Source organism: Protopterus annectens, chromosome 13.part0 (genome assembly GCF_019279795.1).
Source record: "Protopterus annectens isolate FY-2018-M chromosome 13.part0, PAN1.0, whole genome shotgun sequence".
Taxonomy (NCBI): domain Eukaryota; kingdom Metazoa; phylum Chordata; order Ceratodontiformes; family Protopteridae; genus Protopterus; species Protopterus annectens.
Window position 1 is genome coordinate 1,216,339,149 of NC_056747.1, and position 26,845 is coordinate 1,216,365,993.

At 41.2% G+C, this 26,845-nt stretch overlaps 1 protein-coding gene across 1 annotated transcript in view; it reads right to left on the reverse strand.

Annotated features, from left to right (window-relative positions):
- Window positions 1-26,845, reverse strand: part of METTL2A (methyltransferase 2A, methylcytidine) — a 506,716-nt gene that overhangs the window by 251,427 nt on the left and 228,444 nt on the right. The window contains exon 6 of the mRNA XM_044055222.1: window positions 21,766-21,905. Coding sequence (XP_043911157.1) covers window positions 21,766-21,905 — 140 coding nt within the window. The remainder of the gene's footprint in view (window positions 1-21,765; window positions 21,906-26,845) is intronic.

The window sequence follows — 26,845 nt, forward strand, 5'->3', positions numbered from 1 at the left end:
AGGACGTGATGATAGGGGTACTTGGAACCAGACTTACCATGAAAGCTAGAGACTGAAGATGTAACATCTTGAGCTTCAGAAGCTTGACTAAAGGTTTAGGAAAGAAAGATCCAGTACAGACATCCAGGATTCTTCTGTTTTGGAAACTAGAAAATTTCCTGAAAAAAAAAAAAAAACTGTGTCTAGGATACTGAGATCACAGGTTCTAAGACTCTCTGGGACATCATGTGTTACAGGATGGGTTACAGATCTGGTTCCCTGGACAAATGGGATCCCTTAGAAGGGGGGGGGGACCAATGGGCAAGTGTGTATCTGCTGGATTACTTTTGGCATCCAGCTGTCAGACAATCTGATGCCATAAAGGGAGGTGAAGACTACATGGAAAGGATGCTAGGGTGGGAGGGGAGAAGAACTTTAATGGGTGGATAGTCATATTGCCTGACAGGGCTGTTTTGATTATTAGCGCATTTCCTTTCTTTTTAAGACTGCCTTTCCATTTCTTTTTAAAACCCTGTTTGCCATTTCCCTGCTGTTTAAATTGCTTTTTGATAAAAGGGAGCTGAGGAGAAGGGGTAATTTCTCTTTGCTCTTGAAAAAGAGGACTGAAAAATCTGAGACACTCCTTGAATCAGCTTTTCCCTTTCATCATACATTTTAACCCCTTCAGCTGCAGAGGGGCCAAAAGAACCAGTTTATTCAAAGGAGAATTTAAAATCTAAGACTTGGCATCAAGCAGGAAGATTGTGAGAATGAAATCAACCCAATCTCCTCAAAACTGATCCAGAAGCAGCATTTCCAGAGGACAAATCATTAGCATCATATGCACATTTTTAACTATGTTTAGTGACATGAGAAACACCATACAGGAGCATTTAATGAGTTCTTTACCTAAGAAGAAGGAAGGCTAGCAATTAACTTCTGCATGTTCTCAAAGATAAGAATAAAAACTTTAACATACAAACTTGATAGTTTAAACTTATGAACGTTAAAGTACTAGAATAATTTATTTTCTTCCCCAGTGTATCCATTGCTTTGCCATCTTTGTCAGGGAGAATGGGGTTAACGGTTTTAACTGGTTTAACAGAAGCAGATTTAAATAAAAAAGTAACTGCTGGACCTGCTTTAGGATTATAAAACAGGTACTTGTGTGTGTCACGCACAACCTTCAACGAAGGTACGCCCATTCACGCAAGTCTCCACACAGAAGACGCTCTAGCTGAGAATCGAACAGGATAACGTCTTACTGTGAGGCGACAACGCTACCGCAGCACCACCACCGCGGTTGTTTGCAGCTCTTCAGTTCCACTATACTGTTCTTAGACACACGCCATCATATGACTCAAAGCACATAGCCACAGTTTCTCAAATTCAACTAGGGGTACATGTGTTAGAAGGTCAACTGGAAAAGGGGACAAGACTGAGCAGATGCAAACTACTCCAGTTCTTTCATTCATGGGGGAGGGTGACCACAGCCTTTGTTCAGACTGGCAACCTCCTGGTGGACACTGCCGCAAGGCAGCACACAGAGGCCAAGATGACATAGGATGAAAGTAGGACATGCCTATGGAAATACATATGTGCATGCACCTATATCACAAACTGGGGCAATATAAAAGCAGAGACCAACCATACAACTGTTACTTTCTAGAAAGGGTCACCTATAAATATAATGGCCATGGCGAGTCCTTGGATATCAGGACTTCAGCAGAGAGAGTAAACCCCACAAAAGATCACAAAAGAAGCATAAAAAGTAAAAAAATGACAGAGAAAAGCGAGAAAGGGAGGGTGGAACTTACAACAGTTTGAGAGATCATAGGGCTTCCTCACAAAAAGAATACAGGCAGTAAACAACAAGTCCTGCGAAGACTATCTCAAAGCCTATCCTTGCACTCGTCTCCTACAGACTACTGTGCTGTAATCTAGGGCTAGCCTACAAGACATCCTCTGATCCCACACTGATGGATATATGTTGCACATCTGCAAAACAAACATCATTAGAAATACCTGTTCTAAGGACATAAACCTTGTCTGTGACAACCAGTACATGATGATGGGACAGATGTAGCTCAAAGATTACCTCCTCTCTGGAACAGGCTTCCCATCCATGTGAATCAAAGCTCACCCCTTACCCTATTCAAATGTAACTTGGACCATCGGAGGTTACTGGCCCCGAGGCCCGTTACAAGCCTAGCCAAGAGTTTAGCCCATGTTTAGAGAAGTCAGCACTTTATGTTCCTGTCCAGCAGGGAGACGGGTGGAATCTCAGGGGTATATTTTCTGTTTCCAATACAGTTATCCAGGTTGTGCTTGCAAAGGGTTAAAGAGCTACTCTGCTTGACATGGAGAGGGAGTCTATTCCATAGACGGGAGAATCTCTGGGACACAAATTTGTCCTGCCAACAAGTCCTGTTGATGTCACTGACCAGGTTGAGGCAACGCATACGAGTTATCCACAAGTCAAGCTCCACTCGAGTATGCAGCAGTCCCATCAAGGTGGGGTCCATGATCGCCTTGTATGACAGACAGAGGTCACCCCTGAGGAGTCTGTAGGTCTGGTAGATGTTTGAAGCCCTGGACTCTCCTGGTGAGGTACATCTGTGGTCTCTCAGTCTGCTGCATGTGCTTTGCGAGGTACATGCTGAAAGGAACATTGTACTCAATAATGGGCCTTTATAAGGGAAAAATACAGGGATGTTATGACTTCCTTGTCCCTAGATGAGATACCCTTACTTATAAGATGGGCCATGTAGAAGGCTTTCCGTACAATGAAAGCAACATGGTGGTCAAAAGTCAGATTGCTAAACCTGGGTGCCCAAATCCCTCATGACTGATTGTGTGCTTAGGATGTTATTAATGTGATCATTTGTGGGGATGTCACTCTCCCCAAAGGGGATAATGATGCATTTTATTGGTATTCAGCTTGAGGCCATGTTTCTGGCATCAGTCATTTGTCTGAGTGAGACCCTCTTGAAGGATGTCCACATCACTAGAAGACTTGATGATAGCACCCAGACTGCAGTCATCTGCAAACTTGGTCAGCTACTGCCCACTAGTTTTGGCCTGGACCTCAGAAAAGTATATTCCAAATAACAGAGGCGTCAAGACTGGATTGATGAATAGTTGAGAGAGTTTATCTATTATGCCTGAGTGGGGAATAGTGTCAAAGGCTTTGGCCAGGTCAAGGTAGGCGGTGTGCACTGTCTTTCCCTCGTTCATGGCTTTGGTGACTGTCTCAAAGAAGCCAACCAAATTTAGCAGACATGACCTCCCCTTGACGAAGCCAAACTGCGTGGGATCCAGAGTTTGGAGGTTGCCAATGTCCTTGTTAATGAGGTCCATAACCATCCGTTCCATGGCCTTGCAGATCAGGCGAGTTAGGTTGATAGGTCTATAATTTCCTGGATTGGTGGACGCTCCGCCTTTGTGTAAAGGGATGACAGTGGCTGTCCTCCACTCAGCTGGGATGAGCAGTACTCAGGCTTTGGTTGAATAGGGCACCTAATAGTGCTGCAAGTTCCTGCCTGAGCTCAAGTAGGATGCAGCCTGGTATGTTATCAGGTCCCATGGAGGCTATATTTTTTGCCTTTGAGAGAGCAGTGATGACCTGTTGCCTGGATATAAAGGGAAGGGAGCAGGTACTGGGGATGTCCTGATTTACTGATTTTGGGGGGGGACAGAGGGGTGAAGTTTTTGCTGAATCTGTCAGCAGGCAAGTTTGCTTTATCTACAGCATTTGTATATGTGGTGTCCTAGATCACCAGTTCTGAAGAGATCTGGGTGCTTCCTTTGAGGTTGTGGACATATGTGAAGAAGGCCTTACGATTGTTTCTAGTAGATGTGGCCAATTTGGACTTGAAGTTTGCTTTGAAGGAATTCACTAGTGCTCTTATTTGCTTGTTTAGGCTAAGGAGACACTGCTTCCAATTGGGCACTTGCTCCTTCTTAGTCTTGGACAGCAATTTCTTCCTTTTGTTATAGAGTTTATTTATTGCAGATGTCCACCAGACAGGTTTACTCTTTTTCATGGAGGATGATTTAGTCCCGTCTGGTATTCCTGATTCCAAGCATCTATATAAATACTTGTACAGTGCTTTGGTGTAGTTTTGGAGGGTGGGGCTGTGAAGCTGTTTATACCATCCTTCAGGAGGTTGTAATCAGCTCTGGAGAAGTTTTTATGATTGATCCTAGCTAGAGGCGGGCTGGGGGAGATGGTGACTTCAAAAGTGACTGCTTTACCATCAGATCTTACCAGGGAGGATGATACTATAGGGATGCTCTAGTGGTTACTCATGTTGGTTAATACCAAGTCCAAGATATTTTCACCTCTTCTGGGGGTATCGACTAACTGTTCCAAGGCATTTGCATTGACAAAATTGAGGAATCTGTGGACATTTGTGTTCTGGCATGAGTAGTTCTTCCAATCTATGTTTGGGAAGTTAAAGTCACACAGGATCAGAGTAAAGGGTTGAATCTTGATAGATTTGAACAGGTCCAAACAGGCGAATTAGACATCATGAGTCAGATTTGGGGGCTGGTAGCTAGCTAGGATTTAAAAAGAGGTCTTGTCAATGGTTAAATGGAGTGTTTCCTCTGCATCATACTGTTTGACCAGCCTGGAGGTGTGTATGTCTTTAATGTATATTGAAACACCACCTCCTTTGGCTTTACTGCCCACAGTTTGAGGTCTGAATGTATGATAAGATGAGTAACCAGGTAAGGCTGGGGTGTTCTCCGCAGCTTTGAACCAGGTTTCTGTGACTGCACAGATGTCAGCATTTTCCAGGGTTAAGAATGTTTGCAATGAGTGCAGTTTCATGTTTAGACTCCTAGCATTTAGCAGCATGACCTTTAGTTTGCGTTTTGTTGAAATTTTTATGTTGGTTTTATCGACCTCAGGACTTTTTCTAAAAAAAGGCACTATGGGGGAGGCAAGAACCTTTGGCAGAAGCCTGTAGCCCAGGTGAGACAGATGCAAGCCATCTCTGGCAAAGTATCATGGTCTGTCGATTACATATTCCAGGTTGTCAGGCACTGGATCCTCCTGGAATGACACCAAAAACTAAGCGAATGGTTAAAGTCAATCATTTTCTGTTTGTATTGAGGCATCATTCTGGGTGATGGCAGAATGCTGCTAAAGGCTAGAAACATACCTGCCTGGGACGCAATCAGCGAGCACGTCTCAAGTCATTCATGCCAACATGGACTATGACAGTCATAACAATACCTGTAGTTGAGAGACTTGAATGCGTTTGTGATATGGCAGATTCTGGCACCTGACGGACAGCTAACTGTGACTTTCTCCTTTATCCAGTCTGGTGAGAGGCACATCTTTGTGCCTCACAATGGAGTCTCCTATGACTAATATATTGGGTTTATGGTGAAGTCTTAGTGGCTGTGAGCCATAGATGTGTGGACTATGCATGGTACGTGGTGTGGAGGGCTGTGCAGATTTTGCCTCAGAGGTCTCCTTTGTTTGGGTATGTTTATGTGGAGGACCTCTGCATATGTGGGTGTGTGTTGTGTACGTGTGGGTGGTGTTTGAGGTGTAGTGATTGTGTTGACAACCTTTTCAGTGCCAAATATACTGGCTTAAGGGGGAGAGAACATGGACTCTAGGTTCTTAATGTAATTGCATCTCTCACAAATTGTGTTCCTAGGTGGTAGTAGTAGACGGTTGTCCATGTACATGAGGCAGCTGCTACACTATCTCAGGATGCCCATATCAACAAGACTGGCAGGAAAAACTGTAGGAAATTGTCCATCCATACTTCTCAGAATCTGAGGGAGAAAGGCCAGGGAGAGCTAAGGGGTGGGTCTAAAGCCCAAGTGCTTAAACCAAAACTAAAAGCTTAGAACAACACTTAGGCTATAAACAAGCAGTAATAAATGCAACAGAAAAGATGCAGTTGAACACTTTAAAGAACAAGCAGCAAGTAGCAGGAAAAAGCAAGATGAAGTAACAGAGCAGTAGGAAGAAACACAAATACAGAAAAATATAAGCAGCTGAATAAAGAGTCCTTTTTTGTTTTGTTTTAATTTATTATTTATTTATTTTTTGGGGGGAAATCACAAATTTATCCTTGATTTGGCATTGAAGCCTGTGAATGCTTGACATGTACAAGCTACTATTGTGACCATAAAACTTCTTGGGGTATTGACACCAGTCAGCAACACTTTCTTAAATCAAGTATAAGCTTGGTTAGGCTTAAAATGGCTCCTGGGCAACAGCCGAGTAACCACCTATGAACCTAAAAGAGAGAGAGAGAGAGAGACAGCCCAAGCTGCTCTAATGTATAAATAAAGTACAGTTGTGTACACTTACCATAAATGTAGATGTTCGTCTGTATTCACTGTTGCAGTCATTACATTTGGGTAATCCTGCTGGCAGGTTGCCCTCAGTCGGCCTGAATTCCAAAGTCCTGGGTCCTGCATCGGCTGCTGTCGCCCCTTCCCTGACGTCAGGTCGTCAGGGGTATAAAAGATGCAGCAGACGCCATTTTCTTTAGTTTTTCTTGCCCCTGATGTCAGGTGCCCCCTGAAATATATATATATATATATATATATATATATATATATATATATATATATATATAAATACATGCACCAATATAAACTTTACATTCATCTACAAGCAAATACACCACATAGGTTGCATAAATCAGAGAAGGAAAGATAGGTTCCATCAGAAGAAAAGGGGGATGGCGGGTGGGAAACCTTGACTGCAACAGTGAATACACTCGAACATCTACATTTATGGTAAGTGTACACAACTGTACTATGTTCTTCGTGTTTCACTGTTGCAGTCATTACATTTGGGTCGAGTCCCAAAGTTATGGATGGGAGGCTGGAGCTAAACAGCGTTAGGAGTGGCTAGGAGGCCCTGCAGAACTGCAGTGGCAAAGCCTGCCCTGGATTTAGAGTAGAGTGATAGATGATAGTGCTTTGTAAAGGTGTGCACTGAACTCCAAGTAGCAGCCTCTAAAATGTCCTTGGTTGGTACTCCCCTGAGAAAGGCTGCTGAAGTTGCTGCAGCTCTGGCTGAATGTGGCCTAATGCCCTTGGGCACTGGCTTGCCATGGTGTAAGTAGCAGAAACGAATGCAGTGGCCTATCCACTTTGAAATAGTTTGCTTTGAGATAGCCTTTCCTTGTGATCCTGCAGCATATGTCACTAGTAATTGCTCTTGTCTTTCTGAAAACTTTGGTTCTATTCAAGTAGAATCTAAGCTGTCTGTGTACGTCCAAAGAATGCAGAATTCTCTCCCCCTTGTTCTGTGGATTTGGATAAAAAGTTGGCAGATGAATAGTTTGGTTAAGAGCCACGCTGGACACCACCTTAGGCATAAATGTTGGGTTTGAACTCAGAAAGATCATGTCTAGATAAAAAATTATAAAAGGTTCCACAGCCATGAGTGCCTGTAGCTCTGAAACTCGTCTTGCAGAAGTTATTGCTAGGAGCAGAGCTGTTTTCCAAGATAAAAACTTTATATCAGCAGTAGCAGCTTGCTCAAAAGGAGGTAGGGTGAGTTTTTCCAAGACATAGTTAAGGTCCCATGCAGGCATTGGTGATCTCCTTGGAGGCATAACATTTTTGGCTCCTCTGAGGTACTACTTTAATAACGGATGAGAAAAGATTGGTGGCTCTGTATTGTAATGAGCTGAAATGGCAGAGGCATGAATTTTAATAGATGAAAAAGATGGGCCTTTGTCCAGCATCTCAGTTAAGTATTGCAAAATATGAGGAATATTTGGGCACAGCTGTATCAGTCCCTTGTGCCTGGTTCCAAGCACAGAATCTCTTCCATTTTCCAGCGTAAGATTTTCTAGTACTAGGCCTTCTGGCTTCCAAAATGACATCCATCACAACTTTACTGAGATGTGTGTTTTGTATGACTACATTATCCGCCATGCTGCCAGCTTTAAAGTCTTGAGTTGGCTGTGCAGGATTTGACTGTTTTGCTGGGACAGCAGATGAGGTATCTGAGGTAAGATCCAAGTTGGGCATTGAGACAAGTTCCTTAGTATTGGATACCAGTATTGGCAGGGCCAGTCTGGGGCAATTAGTATCATCTTTGGCTTCTCCTGTCTGACCTTTAGGAGTACCTTGGGGAGGAGGCAGCGGGGGACAGGCATATACTGATAGGGCATCCACTTTCCATGCTTATCAGTGATAAATCCTTGTGCAGAATTTTTTTAGTTGGTAGTTGTGAGGGCAGGCAAATAGATCTATGCCTGGGCATCCCCATTTCATTGTTATCATGCTGAAGACTTGTGGATTCAGCTGCCACTCGTGGGGATCCATGAGGTTTCTGCTTAGTTCATCTGCCAGAGTATTTTTCCTTCCTGGCAGGAATTATGCCTGCAGATGTACTTGGTAAGTCAATGCTGTGTCCCACAAAGTCATGGCTAGTCTGCAAAGGGGGTAAGAATGTGTGCCCCCTGCTTATTTATATACCACATGACCGTGGTGTTGTCTGTCTTTATCAGTAGTTGTCCTGGATGAAGTAGGTCCTTGAAGGCTGTCTGGGCATTTTGAACAGCTAGCATCTCTTTTTAATTGATATGTAGATGCATTTGGTTTGAGGCCCATGTGCCCTGAATGCATCTTCCTGCCATGTGGGCCCCCCCCCAGGCATAATCTGATGCATCCGTTGTTAGTGTCTGTCTGGCTGGGGGTAATGTGAATGGCTGTCCCTTGTTTTGGTGACAAGCCTTTGCCCACCATCGAAACTCCTGTTGCAGGCACAGAATGAGAGTAATCATAGTCTCCAGGCTGTGGCAATGTTGAGTCCAAACACTTTTTAGGTACCATTGTAGTTTCCTCATATGCAGTCTTGCATATGGAAATAGTAGGATGCAGGATGCCATGAAGCCCAAAGCCTGCATAATTTTTCTTGCAGATAATTGGGCCTTTGTTGCCATCATTTTGAAATAGGTAGTCAGTTGCCTTTGTTTGTCTGGCATGAGATAAGCCATTTGGGCAGTTGTATTTAAGCTTGCACCCAGGAATATTATCTCTTGAGAGGGTACTAGTTTTGATTTCTTTTAGTTGACTGTGTACCCTAGACTTGTTAGAAGTTTTTTCACAAACGCCAGACGCTGTAGAAGAATGTCCTTGTTCTTTGCTTGAATTAGACAGTCATCCAAGTAAGGATATATTTGTATTCCTCTTTATCTGCAAAATGCAATTACTGGTGCCAGGCACTTTGTAAAGACCCTGAGTGCAGTAGATAAGCCAAAGGGCAGTGCAGAGAATTGGTAATGCATTGAGCCAGCCTTGAATCTGAGGTATCTTCTGCATATTTGTCTGACTGGGACATGCAGGTATGCCTCTTTTAGGTCTAAAGTCACAAGCCAAGCATTGTTGCCCGGCATGGGCAGAAGCTGCTGCAAAGTCAACATCTTGAATTTTGGTATATCCAGGAATGTGTTCAGAATAGATAGGTTCAGTATTGGCCTCCAGGCCTTGTCCTTTCTGGGTACCAAGAACAGTCTTGAGTAAAATCCTTGTCCCTGCTCTTGCTCTGGTACTCGTTGAATGTCTCCCATGTCCATGAGGGATGAGACTTGTTTTTGTGCCTCTGCCCATTGATTTTTTGGCAGATCTGGCCAGCCGTTTTCCTTTGGCAGGGTATGGAAATGGAACTTGTAGCCTTGTGACACGATATTTAGAACCCACTTGTCCTGGGTTATGATGTGCCAACTGTGAGAAAAAAGTGCTAATTTTCCCCCTAAGGGTGCTGCCAGGAGATAAGTGCTTGGTGCAGGCAGGGGGAAGTCATTGGGACTGTTTCCTGTATGGTTGAGATTTGTCTTCTCCAACTTTGGAGGTACAGGCACCCCATTGCTTTGACCTGTATGAACCTTGAGCCTGGGATCTGCCTCTAGGGCGTCTGGGTCTGCCCCTTTGAGGCCTGTCTGACACAGGAAAGGACCAATTCTTTGTTGGCCAGTGTCTACTAAATCAAGGTGGTTGTACTTGTAAAAAATCTTTGATAGTTTGCAAAGATTTAGCTTTGTCCTCAATTTTCTTTAACACCTCTTCTGCCTTAACACCAAATAAAGTATCATGCTGTAAAGGTGCATCTAATAATTTAACTTTGACATGATCAGGCAGATTTTGTTCCTTTAACCAAGCATGCCTCCTAATTACAGAACCCGTAACTGCAGCCCTGCAGGAGGCCTCCAAAGAATCAAAACCACATTGCAAAGTATGCTTTCCAACTTGTTCAGCTGCATGCAATAAATCCTGCATTTCTTTGTTTTCTGCACATTCAGAGTTTAACAACATTTTCTGTTTAAGCAATGCCATGACATGTTGCAGATATTTGAGTATATGAAACTGACGGTTTAAGGCCCTTATAGCCAAGGTAGCAGATGTGTATAACTTTTTTCCCCATCTGTCCAGTGCCCTAGAATCCCTGTCAGAGGGGGTAGGGTTTTTTTGCAGCGGAAGCCTTAACTCCCTTGGGACCCTGTGAAATAGTTTCTGGGTCTGCAGCAGGGTTTTTAAAAAGGAATTTATGAGAGTCAGGAACCCTGTAATATCTGTCAGGCTTAACAGGAGCTGGAGGTAAGACTAGACTCTGAAAACACATCTACAATGTCTATCACCGGTGGAATGGCTAGTGGCCTGTGTTGAGGTAGTAAAAGGAAATCCCTGAGCCTATTTTTAGATTCTGAAAAATCTTGGCTCTCCCAGTGGAAATGCTCTCTCATGGTATACAAGGTTTCCCCAAAAGAATAGTCCTCTGGAGGAGAAGCTGAAGGTATAGATTTTTCAGCATAAGAATCCTCATAGGGGGGAAGAGAATATTCCTGATCAGAAGAAATGGAAACCTGATCTGAAGATTCATAGTCAGTCTCTTGCCTAGGCCTCTTATCAGGAGGGGGTTGGGAACCCCTGATCAAGGTAATGAAGTCTTCGACCATTTTGAGCATCAGTTTTTTGGGCATAGAGGCCTGACCACGTGGCTCTTGAGTTTGTTTCTTTGCTTTAGAAGATGCTTTAGTCTTTGCCTTTGAAGCTGAAGTCGGTTTAATGTAAAGATGTTTAGGTCTGAATACACCCTCAGAAGCTGGTGCCTGCTCAGCAGCTCCGGACCCATGTGAAGGAATAGTATCAGAGGCTCCAATACCTTGAGTTTCCAGCGGCATGGCCGACTCCACATGGGAGCTGGTAGAGGCCTGCGACTCTAAAGTAGCGGGTGTCAGGAGCTACAAAAGCACCTCACTGAGAACCAGCAACTGGATTAGGAGAAGCCTCGTTGTCGGTTTTGGGCCTCGGTTATTTTTCTCTCTCCTTTTCTTTGTGTTTTTTGTGAACTCCGGTAGTCAGATGGCTATCCGACGACATTTCTGGATAATTAAACTGGCATCCAAAATAGTTTAAAGCAAAATCATACCGACGCTTAATAGTGCGTTGGTTAAATCTAGCACAAAACCGACAACCAGAAACGTTGTGATCAGGGCCTAGGCAAGAATACAATAAGAATGAAAATCCTTATGACGTATTTGCAAGAAATACAATTATTTACTTTTTTCTGACATCAGTCTGGAGCAAGAAAAAAGTTTCCCCAAGAGAGTACTTAGCTTTATTGAGGACTTCGGATCTGAAACTCTAACACGAAAATCTCAGGAGTCGGCCGACTGGCACTTGCGAACTGCTTCTGCTTCGCCACGCGACAAGAAAGACTAAAGAAAATGGCGTCGGCCGCATCTTTTATACCCCTGACCACCTGACGTCAGGGAAAGGGTGACAGCAGCCAATGCAGGACCCAGGACTTTGGAATTCAGGCCGACTGAGGGCAACCTGCCATCAGGATTACCCAAATGTAATGACTGCAACAGTGAAACACGAAGAACATCATATATGTGTTTTGGGGGGGGGGGGGTGGACCTGTTTTTCCCCCATTCCCTCCAGTATATGGTCAAGATAGACTAATCTTCCATGTCAACTGAAACAGAATTCAGATGGAGAATAGCCTGTTAAAGAACTACACCTTCTTTCCTTGGCTTAGTGTTTCTCTCTAAAATCTTGCCATGACTCCATGTTCATAATTTCGGTTCTGCCTCACCTATGCCTACCTTCCCTATGCCCTAAGCATGTCAAGCTCCTAACATGAAAGCAGCTGGCGAGCAGACTGGGAGCAGGTAGCATAGGAGTGAAAGGTAAAACACAACAGACCAAGGATGCTGAAAAGAGTAACTAGAAGGAATACAACAATCAGAATACTAAACAACTTTCTTCTACGACACTGAGGAAGATCTCCAATACTTCAGGCCACCAGAAGGAAGTACTTAAAAGGAAGAATGTCAAATCATCAAGGAATGCAATGTGATAATAAATGGACTGCCTTTCCAATCTCATACAAAAGTACCCAACTCTTAGAAAGGCTAATAGGCAAAGAAGGGTATGGTATAAGGAGGAAAAAGAAACGCACCATTTTCCTGTGTTCTTGAGCTAGCCTTGCACTGGGCATAAGTGTCATTACTGTTTAAGGAAAATGACTGACTGCCTACACAGTAAACACCCCTTGATTACTGAACACGAAAATAAGTAGATACTCGCTTTTCACAAGAAAGGAATGGGACAACATCACAAAAAAGACAGTCAAGCTGAAGTCTCACTGTCTTTTAGGGATGCTCATTTAAAAAATAAAGCTATTGGGTACTCTTCCCATCACATGAACCAGCACAGTATCCTTCCCAACAAGTGTGAAACAGTTCTGCTAAAGGACTAACCCTAGTACAAACCTGAGGTTAGTCAAAGCATTATGCATCTACACAGCCTTCTTGTTTGTAATCTCCCAGCTGAATTACTACAATTCCTCAAAGGGTCGCATGTTTAGCCTGGTTTATTTTCTAAATGCTGACCATGGAATACAGACATGATGCCTACACCTTCACTCTACATATCACATATAAATGCTTTAAATGAAACTAGCTGTTCCACTGAACAAGCCTGCAAATGTTTAGCCTGGTTTATTTTCTACCTGTTGACCATGAAATACAGACTTGATATCTGCAAATGTTTAGCCTGGTTTATTTTCTACCTGTTGACCATGAAATACAGACTTGATATCTGCACCTTGTAAGCAGATACACACTGATCATATTAGCAAGGACAATGCACTAAAAAGAAGTACACGTATGCTTACTAACATTACTTATACGTATAATGTTTGCAATATTTGATATTTATTTTTATGCCCACATAGCAATATCCAATACAACTTGAATCATTTCTGCTGCAAGCTAAAATATGCACATCTTTCTGACATGCTGCCTACCTACATCTTTAGTGTGCATCTGCTGTGAATGTTGTAATAATGGCCACTAGGTACATTTACTTTAGGGCCCTATAACTGTCTGAAGTCAATTTTGGGAAATTACATATAGCTAGTGCAAAATGGGCATGCTGAAAACCACTTTCAGCAAACTGTGAATATGCCCCCCCCCCACTGTTGCAGTTAATTGACAAACTGGGTGTGGTGAGAGTTCCTCTCACATGGGGCTTCCCCGTGCAAAAACACTAGTTTTTTTTCGCTGAAAGTGGTTTTCAGCATAACTGCTTCACACTACTGGCAGTCACAGGGCATCCTGAACCCTTAGCAATGACCTATATAATACTTTAAAACTGATGCATCATCTTTAAATGTGCAACTTACTAGCCAGGAATTAGACCAAATCCTTTAGGTTCATAGGTTCATACTAGGCTATCTGCCCTAGGGCATTTATAAGCCTAGCCAGAGTGTGTTTGGCTTTCGCCACCCATTTTAAATTAATTTTGCTATGCCCTTTTTCGATGTTAGTATACTGTGCCTCTGTCTAACAGTGACACAGAAGTGATACCCGGGGTAAACCCACGATCCCCCATCCACTCAGGAGCTAGCTTTCATTTTGTGTATTTATACATCAGAGTAGAATCTGTTATACTCTTGTTTTTGAACTGCATTTTATTGTGCAGAATACATTTTTGTGGTGGAATACTTCCAAGCAAAAGGCCTACAATCAAATACCCATGAACCTATACCTTAGTAGAACAAGAAGAGGTGTGGAGATGACTAATGCAATGTATAGGTACAGGTGAACTAGTTATGCGGTTATCATGGTGCTACAGCTTACTGCACTGTCAGTTGTTCAATGGCCTTCTGACTCAAGCCATGTTGTTAGTAAGACAAGCATACAGCAAAAAAAAAAATGATAGTAAAGAAAGTTGTTGCAATAATAATGTGGCAAATTATGACCCCTGAGGAGTATTTTTCGACTATTCTGGTTCCAAGGATAAAGCTGACCTTGGGACCCTATATATCAAACCCATAAGCAACATCTTACATTTACCGGACCTTAAATAAAACCAAAGACCAACAATCTTAGCTTTACATCATTTTAGAATCTAAGCATTTATTATGAAGAACAGACAGCAAATAATATAGAAGCATGACTAATACTGCCAGGAAAAACCTATGTGGTGGACGGTGTGAAAATAGTGTTTTTGCTTGGGTGCTGGAAAAAAAAAAGAGGGTATGATATTACACTTTTTGAGGCAGACACTTACAATGCTGGCAAGAAGGTTACTAAGACAGAGGGACATAATATTATAATTAATGGATTCATGCAAAAATGTGTGCAGCAGATGGAGTATTTGATGTCTTCAGACAAACTAGGCAGCTTCTGGAGTTGATCTGGATAAGATTAGCCAAATATATCTCATGCTCTTTGTACAAAAGTGAAGAATGGAGTTTGGTGTCTGGGCACAATTATCAGAAAGAACCCTGTAGTGAGAAGAGTTGTTAGAATTGTCACAGCTCCCCTTTTCTTGAAAATGACAATCATCTGAAGCTCTACCACTATATTATAGAACATCACTACATTTCTCTGCATAGATGTTCCTTGTTCACTACTACACACATATACAGTCTATAGACAGCTGATAGATGCAAGACTGTAACAAGCATCATAAATACCAAAATAATTAAATAGCATGCTGTAATATTATACTATCTTAAACTGTGTATAATTTCTGACCTGTACAAATATCTTAAATGATCTAACAAGTGACTCCTCTTCTTGAATCCCATTGGCCCATTCCTTCCTCCTGGGGTGTTAGCACAATTCATTCCTCGGACCTGGCAACAGCCTTGCCACCTATTCATTCCCTGGTCAGGACGACAGCCTTATCAGCCATTTGTTCCTCCAGAAGGTGAGGATTAGGTGCAAAGCAGCAGACCTATCATGAGAAATTGCACAATCCACCCTTTCATACACCCAGCCTAACACCTCCCCACCACAGCTGGTAACTTCATTGGAAGCCACATCCTAGAAGGCTGTGTGTGCCTATGCACATCCACAGACAGCTTCCCTGGTTTGTATGAGGCTTGTGCCCCATGACTCCAACAGCTGTCACCAGCAATACCCAACACTCCTGCTGGAATCATTGATGCAGTGGGCCATCCCACTCCCTCCTCCCAAGCCGAATGGCTGGAAATGGCCGTTACTCCTACCCTCAATTTGCTCAGCTCCTTTAGTACCAGAGCTGCTAAATGAACTTGGGTTGATAGTCTAATCTTAATAGTGTTATAACAGACCACAACTGAAATGGGCCTGTTCAGTCCAGTCTACATAACCAACAACTTTATGTTTTTTCAAGGTGAATTTTTCAAACAAACAAAAGGGGTAGCCATGAGTGCTAAATGTGCACCAACCTATGCAAACATAGTTTTGACCAGGTGGGAGGAATTGTTTGTCCTAAACAGTCCTTACTCTAACTGTTGGAATTTGTATAAAAGATTCTTGGACGACATAGTTATTTTTTGGACTGACACGCAAGAAAAATTCTTTGAATATTTGAATTACATAAAGGGTACTACCAATTTTCTTGATTTTACTTTCACCTTGAATACACAAACCTTAATTTACTTGGACATTTCCCTCACCAAAACAGGATCAGGATTTTCATCCAAAATACATCGGAAAGATACTTTTTCTAATGCTTACCTGCATTTCAAAAGTGGCCACCCATTTTACCAAAAAAAGAACCTTGTAAAGGGACAATTGGTTAGGGTAAGCAGAATGACTTCCAAGGATGATCAATTTTTGGTTGAGAGCAAGAAAGTTATGGACATGTTTGAGGAAAGGGGTTACCCACTAGACTTAATGCAGGAAGTCTTTGAGGGTGTTTCCCAAGGGAGAAACAATAGATTTGCACCCATTTTTAGGGATGGCAACTGAATTGGTAAAAGACAATAATCAAGTGATCCAACAAAAAAATAATAACTGGGAACAAGCATTTGTTTTTGACTAAACAGGTGATTCCAATGTTATTAAGGAACTTGTTTCCAGAGAATGGCATAGATTTGTGGAATTTTCTGATCTAAATTTTTGGGGGTTTGGAGCCCCTTGAAATTTATTTATCGGAAAGACCTAAACTTCAAACAACTTTTTGAATTTGGTGCATCTGGTAACAAAGACAGTGGTCCACGGAAGAAGGGCACTTTTAAATGTGGTGCTTGCTCACAATGTTGTCATATAGTCAATACAAGTGAAATACATATTTCGGCCAGGAACAGGCACATTTCCAGTAACAATTATGCTAACTGTAACACTCAAGGGGTGGTCTACATTGTCACTTGTAACCAATGTGCATGAACATTTCTATGAAATGAGAAAACAAAATAGCAAAAATGCATTGTTTCGTCATACTATTGATTGCCCACAGGCTTTTCTTTTTTGTATTGGAAATAGTTCCCAAGAATGTTACGGGTGGCATGTGGGAAGCAAAGTTGGAGTACAGGGAACTGTTTTGGCAGATTGCCCTGGAATCCACAAAATCCCCTGGTTTAAATGATTTTGTGTCCATTACTTCTGTTCTGAAACTCAGAGCAGCAAAACTTTGATATAATTTGAGTATGGACACACCGGGTGTTATTGTATCACTACTTAGAAGGAAATTAGGAAATACTACACATCTTTTAAACTATTTCCTTTTATTACATTTTTTAATAACATTTTTTAACAACTAATTCAAAAGTTTTTTAGACATGTCTTTTCCTTGCATAATTCTTTTTGATAATGCAAACATTATTTTACGTTTACTATGTTTACTATGTATATTTAAAAGAATTTTAAAGTATTTTTGCTACATGTGAAAGGGTATGTTTTAACTTGATTATATTCTTTCCCATTCAAATAATTTAAAGTGGTTATTCTATTGGATAATTAATTAATTAGGAATTTGTGAATAGGTATTTAAGGTGTTTAAACTGTGGCATTTTGTGTGTGCTTTTTCTGAGGAAGACTTCTATTTTTGTCGAAAACGTATTTATTTGTTGGCATTAATTAAAAGGATTTACTACTGGTTTCTGACCCTCATTTGGTTCTTCCAGCGAACTTCTTCTGGTTCCAGGTCTTTTTGGCTTCGCTTACATCTCCTTTCAGTGGTTTTAGTGTTTATGTGAGATGGCGGAAGGTCCAGGGGGTGAAACCGAACACCAGTCTATTTATCACGAAGAGAAGGGCAAATTAAGGAAGGTTATCAGCCAATTATCGCAGTTGGTTTAACTGCTGACACCAGTTTGTCACTCTATTTTGTTTCTAACTCCTGGTACAAGTTCACGCTTGCAACAAACGCAAACGAGTCGGAATAACCCTACAACGGATGTTTTACCCACCAAATCCACGTCTGATGGCTCCAAATCCATGAATCAAACACCAAACGACGATTTTATTAATTTTCCACATCTTCTTCGTCCCACTACCTCGGAGGTACGTGAAAGGGAACCAACGCCTTTACCCAAAGGAAACGGACTGAATTTACATCATAAACAAGGTGACTTTTCCACTTTTTCCCCAGCTTTTGATTTCAAACCTTTTGTGGATAAAGACTATTCCATTTCAGGCGTTGCTTCCCAACCTAGACAGAGTGACTGTTTAGTTAGAAAAATATAACAGCTTAGGTTGTGACTGTAATTTTCTAAAGGAATGTTGGAGTTTAGAACAAATTGATTGTATTAACACTGCTATTGTCAATGACCTTCTCTTTACTGTTGAAAAAGAGAAAAAAATATATCTTAGTATTTTTTCTGACATTGAGACAAAATGTATTGTCAACATGAAAAGAAAGCAAGCAAAATTAACAAGGGACCTTGGGGATTACAGGGCGGGTGTGGCATATCCCAAACCGAGACCTGTCAACTTCTGGGTCAAAGAAACACCTTTTAACTACAACCAGCCACCTATAGACAACACTGTCAATGATTTTGACAATGAGGGGCAGGAGGTTTTTTATGACCATGACGACGGGTTCCCTTTAGATTACCCACCTCCGTTGTGACGTTCAGACAGGATTCGCAACAAGAATCCAGTACATTACAATTTTCGCAACCGTTGGCTCAATTACCAATGACTACTGACTTGGATACATCTGTTCAGATAGTACAACAAGGGAATATTCTAGAATTCAACAATTACAAATTTTTTAATTACAGTAGTTTGCCGGTGAACCTGGATTATTTCAAATTGTTTTCTAAAGGATTCAAGTTCATTTCTAAAAGGAAAGCTAGTATTCATAGATCTATAGTGGACCTAAAATTATTTTTACGAAAAAAGAATTTAATGTTACTATTCCAAGACACTAGCAACTCAGGTTCTCACCCAGTTCCTTTTAGGAGAAAAAGTACTATTAACCCCCCATTACACCCACAATTGAGAAATCTAGAGAAAATATTAGAAAGGGAAATAAGAAACACCACAGGTAACCATAGGACCTTTCCAAATTTGTCCCTTGAGGAGAGAAACCTTTTAAGGGAATTGCAGAACAATAGCTTGATTAGGATCATGCAACCAGATAAAGGGGGTGGCACTGTCCTTATGGACACCATATTATATGAATCTAAAATGAAAAACCTGTTATACGACACTACTAAATATGCAAGAGCTTCGATTAATGAGGTTAACATAGCAAACTCAAAAATTAGTTTACTCTTACAGGATTTACTTTTGGAAGGTTCCATCACAGGGGACTTATACAACTATTTAGTCAATTTACATCCTAAAGTTCCCTCTGTGTTTGGTATCCCAAAGGTGCACAAGAACTCACAGGATCCGCCTTTATGAGTCATTGTTTCATTGGAGGGATCGGTCACTACACCTTTGGCTAAATTTGTCGATGACAAATTAAAGGAACTTTCATACAGGGGTGAAGCAGTTCTTAGCACTCATGGGACTTTCTTAGGTCAGTTCAGTCACATTTATTTTCTCCTGACCTTTTGTTCATTACTATTGATGTTGTGGATTTGTTTGGTTCTATCCCTCACGAGATAGGACTTCAATGGTTAGAAGATAGTATGAGAGACAGTCGCCTTTTTTCTCAGGACGACTTTAGGAATTGTTTGACCTTTATGGAAACTATTCTAACCAACAACTTTATGTTTTTTCAAGGTGAATTTTTCAAACAAACAAAAGGGGTAGCCATGGGTGCCAAATGTGCACCAACCTATGCAAATATAGTTTTGACCACGTGGGAGGAATTGTTTGTCCTAAACAGTCCTTACTCTAACTGTTGGAATTTGTATAGAAGATTCTTGGATGACATAGTTATTTTTTGGACTGACACGCAAGAAAAATTCTTTGAATTTTTGAATTACATAAAGGGTACTACCAATTTTCTTGATTTTACTTTCACCTTGAATACACAAACCTTAATTTACTTGGACATTTCCCTCACCAAAATAGGATCAGGATTTTCATCCAAAATACATCGGAAAGATACTTTTTCTAATGCTTACCTACACTTCAAAAGTGGCCACCCATTTTACCAAAAAAAGAACCTTGTAAAGGGACAATTGGTTAGGGTAAGCAGAATGACTTCCAAGGACGATCAATTTTTGGTTGAGAGCAAGAAAGTTATGGACATGTTTGAGGAAAGGGGTTACCCGCTAGACTTAATGCAGAAGTCTTTGAGGGTGTTTCCCAAGGGAGAAACAATAGATTTGCACCCATTTTAGGGATGGCAACTGAATTGATAAAAGACAATAATCAAGTGATCCAACAAAAAAATAATAACTGGGAACAAGCATTTGTTTTTGACTATACAGGTGATTCCAATGTTATTAAGGAACTTGTTTCCAGAGAATGGAATAGATTTGTGGAAATTTCTGATCTAAATTTTGGGGTTTGGAGCCACTGAAATTTATTTATCGGAAAGACCTAAACTTCAAACAACTTTTTGAATTTGGTGCATCTGGTAACAAAGACAGTGGTCCACGGAAGAAGGGCACTTTTAAATGTGGTGCTTGCTCACAATGTTGTCATATAGTCAATACAAGTGAAATACATATTTCGGCTAGGAACAGGCACATTTCCAGTAACAATTATGCTAACTGTAACACTCAAGGGGTGGTCTACATTGTCACTTGTAACCAATGTGCGTCATTTTATATTGGGAAAACTGAAAGGAGATTGAGGAATAGAATGCATGAACATTTCTATGAAATGAGAAAACAAAATAGCAAAAATGCATTGTTTCGTCATACTATTGATTGCCCACAGGCTACTTTTTTCTTTTTTGTATTGGAAATAGTTCCCAAGAATGTTACGGGTGGCATGTGGGAAGCAAAGTTGGAGTACAGGGAACTGTTTTGGCAGACTGTCCTGGAATCCACAAAATCCCCTGGTTTAAATGATTTTGTGTCCATTACTTCTGTTCTGAAACTCAGAGCAGCAAAACTTTGATATAATGTGAGTATGGACACACCGGGTGTTATTGTATCACTACTTAGAAGGAAATTAGGAAATACTACACATCTTTTAAACTATTTCCTTTTATTACATTTTTTTAATAACATTTTTTAACAACTAATTCAAAAGTTTTTTAGACATGTCTTTTCCTTGCATAATTCTTTTTGATAATGCAAACATTTTACGTTTACTACGTTTACTATGTATATTTAAAAGAATTTTAAAGTATTTTTGCTACATGTGAAAGGGTATGTTTTAACGATTATATTCTTTCCCATTCAAATCATTTAAAGTGGTTATTTTATTGGATAATTAATTAATTAGGAATTTGTGAATAGGTATTTAAGGTGTTTAAACTGTGGCATTTTGTCTGCGCTTTTTCTGAGGAAGACTTCTATTTTTGTCGAAAACGTATTTATTTGTTGGCGTTAATTAAAAGGATTTACTACTGGTTTCTGACCCTCATTTGGTTCTTCCAGCGAACTTCTTCTGGTTCCAGATCTTTTTGGCTTCGCTTACATCTCCTTTCACTAATCTTAATAGTGTTTTAATATAACAGACCACAACTGAAATGGGCCTATTCAGTCCAGTCTACATAACTTTAATAATTGAACTGCAATGTTCCCCACTTCGTATTGCTATGCACATTCTGAACCTTGTTATATAAAGGAATAGTGCAAACATGAAAAAGATACAACAGAATCTTCACCTTTTCCCAGAGCTGTCCTGCAATTAAAGTTAGAGTACATATTTTAGGTGGTGTGGTTCTAGCCATGGAGGTTATGGGGACATAAGTTCCCCCTCTCCTTGTAATTCTAATTTCCAAAGTCTCCTCCTCTTACATAACATGCGACTTGAACAAATAACTTAAACCAAAAGACTTCTGTGACTACTACACAGGTCATCATGCTTAGTGGACTTTACTCAGTTACCAAAGACAAATCAAAGTGAGTAATAAAGCTCAGTTCACCTAATTAAGAGGAAATGCATATTACAGCAGCAAAATGAAAAAAAGCTACAAACTTACTTGTCGGGATGAATTGCAGACAGGACAAAAATCATGATGACAATATCAAGGGTCCCCTCTGGTATAGGGTAGGCAAATCCCTCATCACACAAGTCATGTACAAAGGCAAAACAGCGTGATGGGTCATAATCTTCATGGCTCTGCAATGAAAAAAGAGAGTATCCACCAATGCAAAAGGCATACATTCAATAAAACAAACAGATGTCCAATTCTGATGAAATACACTGAAGGATGTGAGGGATACACAAACAGACCCCCATTATTCTGCATACTCTTTGCCCTGAAATGAAAGTTGTAATGACAAATCTGGATTGGTAGCCCCTCTATAGTCTATGGGGCTGGGACTGGCATGACTCAGCCAAGTTGTGAAAATCTTATCAGTCTATCAAGGCCCCTCCTCTTTACTCATTAGCATCTGTGAAGGACCCTTCTCCTGACCTCAACAGCCTGTGCAGAGTGATGGACCAACCACATAAGCAACTAAACAAGATGAATACACAAGCAATCGCAGAGTATTCTGACAAAGTCCTTGAGGTCCAGGCTGGGGGACGGTGGAAGGAAATGGTGATGAGAACGGAACTACCAATCAAGTGCTGTCATTTCAGTACATACATAAACGTTTTGTACTTGGGATTACAGCTCTATTCTCTTCACTTACAGGACAGAGCCCCAAGCTGACTTCTTGGATGGATCCTGATGGAAAACTACTCTGAATACTAATGGCAAAGGAATATCCAGATCCAGACATTATATCTAGCATCTACAGCACTTTATAAAAGTGTTCAGTGACGCCCATGTAAACCAAATGCACAAATATCATTTAAGGTTGTACTTTTGACGAAAGCCTAATAAGTAGCCATAGCCCTAACTGAGAAGGCCCTATGTTCAGTCAATAAGGCCCTACTGTGGTTTTCATAAGTGAATTTAAGGCAGTCTGAAAGTCATTTTGACATAAATTAACTTTAAGACTTTTACCCCACATTTTTGGCTGGATAAGATGCAAACAGCGGAGTCTTTTCTAATCGCTTTGGCTCTGTCCAGGTACAATCTGAGCTGCCTATGGACATCCATGTGCATAAATATATTCTCCTTTACTGGCAAAATATGGAAAGAATAATGGGAGATTAATGGCCTGATTTAAATTTCTGTCTGGCAGAAAGACTGAAATTCAGAAATTCCTGGTAGAGAACTGCCATTCCAAAAAGTCCGTCATGAAACAAACCAGAGGTTAGCAATGGCAGCTATGTCAAATGTGTGACATAGTCCACAGAAGAAATAGGATCTTTAAATAAAAGGCAAAGAAAAAAAGATGCCTTTCAGGAAAGCTCTGCAGACCTCTAAAGATGCAATAGATAAAGAGGTGGCTCTTTGACCCAGGGCACCTTCCTCGCACATAAAGATAACAGGTTCATAGGTTGTTACTAGGCTAATGTTCACTAGGGCCTTTATAAGCCAAGGCATGCACCCAACCCAATTTTTTCCCAGAATACCTTGGGTATCCATTAGGAGAGGGAGAATGTTGGTAAGGAGGTAGCTAAGGGGCTTGTTGGGGAGATGTTAACTGGAGAAACATACTTCCTAACAACCTCTATCTGTCAGAGACGTGGGAGCTAAACTAGGGGTGAATTTGTGATTTCCCATCCAATGGTCAAGGTTTCATTTGAAAAGGGTCAGGGATAAACTGGCAGCCTATTAAATAATATGGGGATCCCTTGAGTCACATATCTGTCCCTACAGCATGTTGTATTTATGTCACAAGTGAAGTTCAAATCCTTGGATCTAGTGTTTCTAGTGCTGTTTGTTTTGCAGATGTGCAAAAGATCCATCATGGCTGGATCTCAGGATGCTTTATAAGGCAGGCATAGATCGCCTCTCAGCAGCCTGTAGAAAACAGAGTACAAAGAGAGGGCCTTTAGGCAATCTGTGTAGGACAGGGTAATCATGCCCTGGAGTCTCCTGGTGAGGAACATTTGTGGGCGTTCCAACTGTTCCATGTGTCTGGTTAGGTACATACCAAAGGAGGCATTATACTTAATGATGGGTCTGATAAATGCCAAGCACACAGTGGTACTATAACTTTCTTAGACCTGGATGCCATACCCTTACCTATAAGTTGGGCAACATAGAATGATTTTCTTACTAGCTTTGCTACATTTTCGTCAAAGGCCTGATTACAGTCTACATATGTTCCCAGATCCCAGACTACTGGATGGACACTTTGGGGTGTTTTACTGGAGTAATTAACTTGGGAGGGCAATTTACCAAAGGGAATTATAATGCATTTGTTGGTGTTGAGTTTTAAAATGTGGCTTTGGCAACAGTCACTTGTCTGTGTTAGAACCTTTTGCAAGATGTTCATATCATGGGGGGGGGGGGTATCTATGATGACTTCCAATTTACAGTCATCTGTGAACTCGGTGAGCCAAAAGTCTTAGACATTAGCCTTGACTTCCCGGATGTAGATGTCAAACAGGACAGGGCCTTGTACGCAGCCCTGAGGTACTCTGCTGGTGACTGGTCTCTTGGTGGAGGTGGTCTCATCAATTCTGACTTCTTGGGTTCCATCAGTGAGCCAGCCAGCAATCCAGTGAGTTATGTAGGGATTTATGCCTAGTTCAGAGTGTTTGTCAGCAATACCAGAGTGGGGTACTGTACTGAATGCCTTGGCAAGGAAAAGGTATATGTCAAGCACTGTTTTAGCCTCATCCATTGCCTTGGTGACCTTCTCGAAGAAATCAATCAGGTTAAGTAGGCACAATCTTTCCTTAAAGCCAAACTGGCATGGGTCCAGTGTCTGTAGGTTGTCAATGTCATGGCTGATCATTTACATGACAATTTGTTCCACAGCTTTGCATATTAAACTTGTCAGACTGATGGGTCTGTTGTTCTTGGGATAGATTGATGGTCCACCCTTATGAAGAGGGTGACTACTGTCGTCCTCCATTCACCTGGTACATGATCTGTTTTGAGGCTGTAGTTGGAGTGCCTCAAGTGGTCCTGATACGGTCAGGAGGCATGCAGGTCTACTGTTGCGGCCCACTGAGACAGTGTTTTTGGCCTTAGTGAGAACCTGATCCTTGCTAATAGTTATGGGGCTTATGCTAGTAAGGATTTCACAGGAGACAGCTGGGGGGGGGGGTGGGCGATGAAGGTTGAGTTGAATTTATCAGCCAGTAAATTCACCAAGTCTCCCTGACCAATGAAGGTGGTGCCATTAACCAGCACTTCAGTACACTACTCTGTGTTACCATTAAGGTTTCGGACATAACTGAAGAAAGCCTTGTGACTGTCCTTAGCTATCCTGACCTCCTGTTTGTTCTTGTTAGACTTAATTAATCCTCTTAGCTTCTTGTTTAGTTCAATTAAGAGAGCTTGTTTCTTTACGGAAGTTGCTCTTTCTGACATTGGCCATGACTTTTTTCTTTTGTTATATACTCCACTGAGGTGAGGATTCCACCAGTCTGGTTTGTATCTGGTAGGTAGAGCAGCCAATATGCAGCCATTTATGTTTGCACAGGGTTTCTGTGAATAATTCTGTATAGGTAGATGTAGTCTCGGGTTAGGGGGAGCTTTTAATTTTGACAAACTTGCTTAATAGGATGTAGTTTGCCTTAAGAATACTCCTTAACTATTGCACGTTCAGCTGGCTTTTCTGAGTTGATTTTTATTTTAAAACGAGATAGCTTTTCTGGGTTGATTTTTATTTTAAAACGAGATAGCTTTGTGATCCAATCTCACTAGTGAGGATGTGACACAGGGGAGGGTGCAATGCTCTCCCACTTTGGTGAGTACTAGATCCAGTACATCTGATCCTCCAGTTGGAGCGTACACAATCTGGTCCAGGGTGCTTAATGTTAATCAAGTGCAGGAAATGCTGCCCCTGTGAGTTTGAGGCAGCACATGTTTCCCAATCTATAGAAGGATAGTTAAAGTTACCCATGAACAGGGTATTTGGTTGGATGACGAGTGCCTCTAAAAGGTGTAGGTAGGAGTTGTGAGACTCTGGGGGCATAGATGGTGACCTATAGTTAGCAAGGCTAGAGTGAGGGATCATTTCTAAAGTGACTTGCATGTGAATGAACTCCATGTAATCACCCTGTCTGACCAACCTGGAGGCGGATTTGTTGCTAACACAGACAGAGACACTTCTACCCTTAGTCCTTGCCTGTGCTGTTGTACTAAATGTGTGGAAGGCACTTTAACCGTGCGCTGCCAGAATACATTCTAAGGCTTTTAATCAAGCCTTGGTAAGGGCATAGATGGCTACATTCTTTTTGTTTAGACTCCAGGCGTTGAGCAGTAACTTTTGCTCTCACGTAAATTAAAACATTGATTAATTAGTTGCTATGGTAATTAGAGGTTTTGTTAATTGATATATTTATAAAGTTATGTAGTTCTTAGTTTTTTGTATTAGTTGGTCTGAAGAAGTGTTTTACACAAAAGTGTTTACCTTTTTATTAAATTTTATTTTTTACCGTTTGGGTTGCTCGTTTGTTTTTCTTCATTGAGCAGTAACACCTTAAGGTTGGTTCAAGTCTTTTTTGCTATGTTGGTAGTTTTATTTTGGCATCTCCTTAAAAAGGCTCTAAAGGGGTGGATAAAGTTTTAGCCAACATCTGAAAGCCTAGGGGCGACAGTTGTTGACCCTTCTTGGCAAAGCAATGTATTCTGTTAACCATGTCCTCCCACGCTGACAGATATTTGGTTCCCCTGAAGTGACACCAGAAACTAAGCCAATTATTAAAATCAATCATTTTGTGCACATACTGTGGCATCATCCTTGGTGAAAGTAGAATCCGGCTCAATACAAGGTTCATACCAATCTTTGACACATATTCAGAGAGATCCATAATGTCTCTTTTCATACAGTCCAGTGAGGTATGTGTCACATCATTTACATCCAACAGACTGTGACAGAATCAAATTGATAGATGGGGAACAGTGACTTGACTGCGTGCGTGATACGGTGTGGCCTGGCTCCAGATAGGCAACTAACAGTTATCTTCACCTTGTCTAAGCTGGTGAGTGGAACATCTGTGTGTCATACAATGGAATCCCCAATAACAAGGCTTGCCTTATG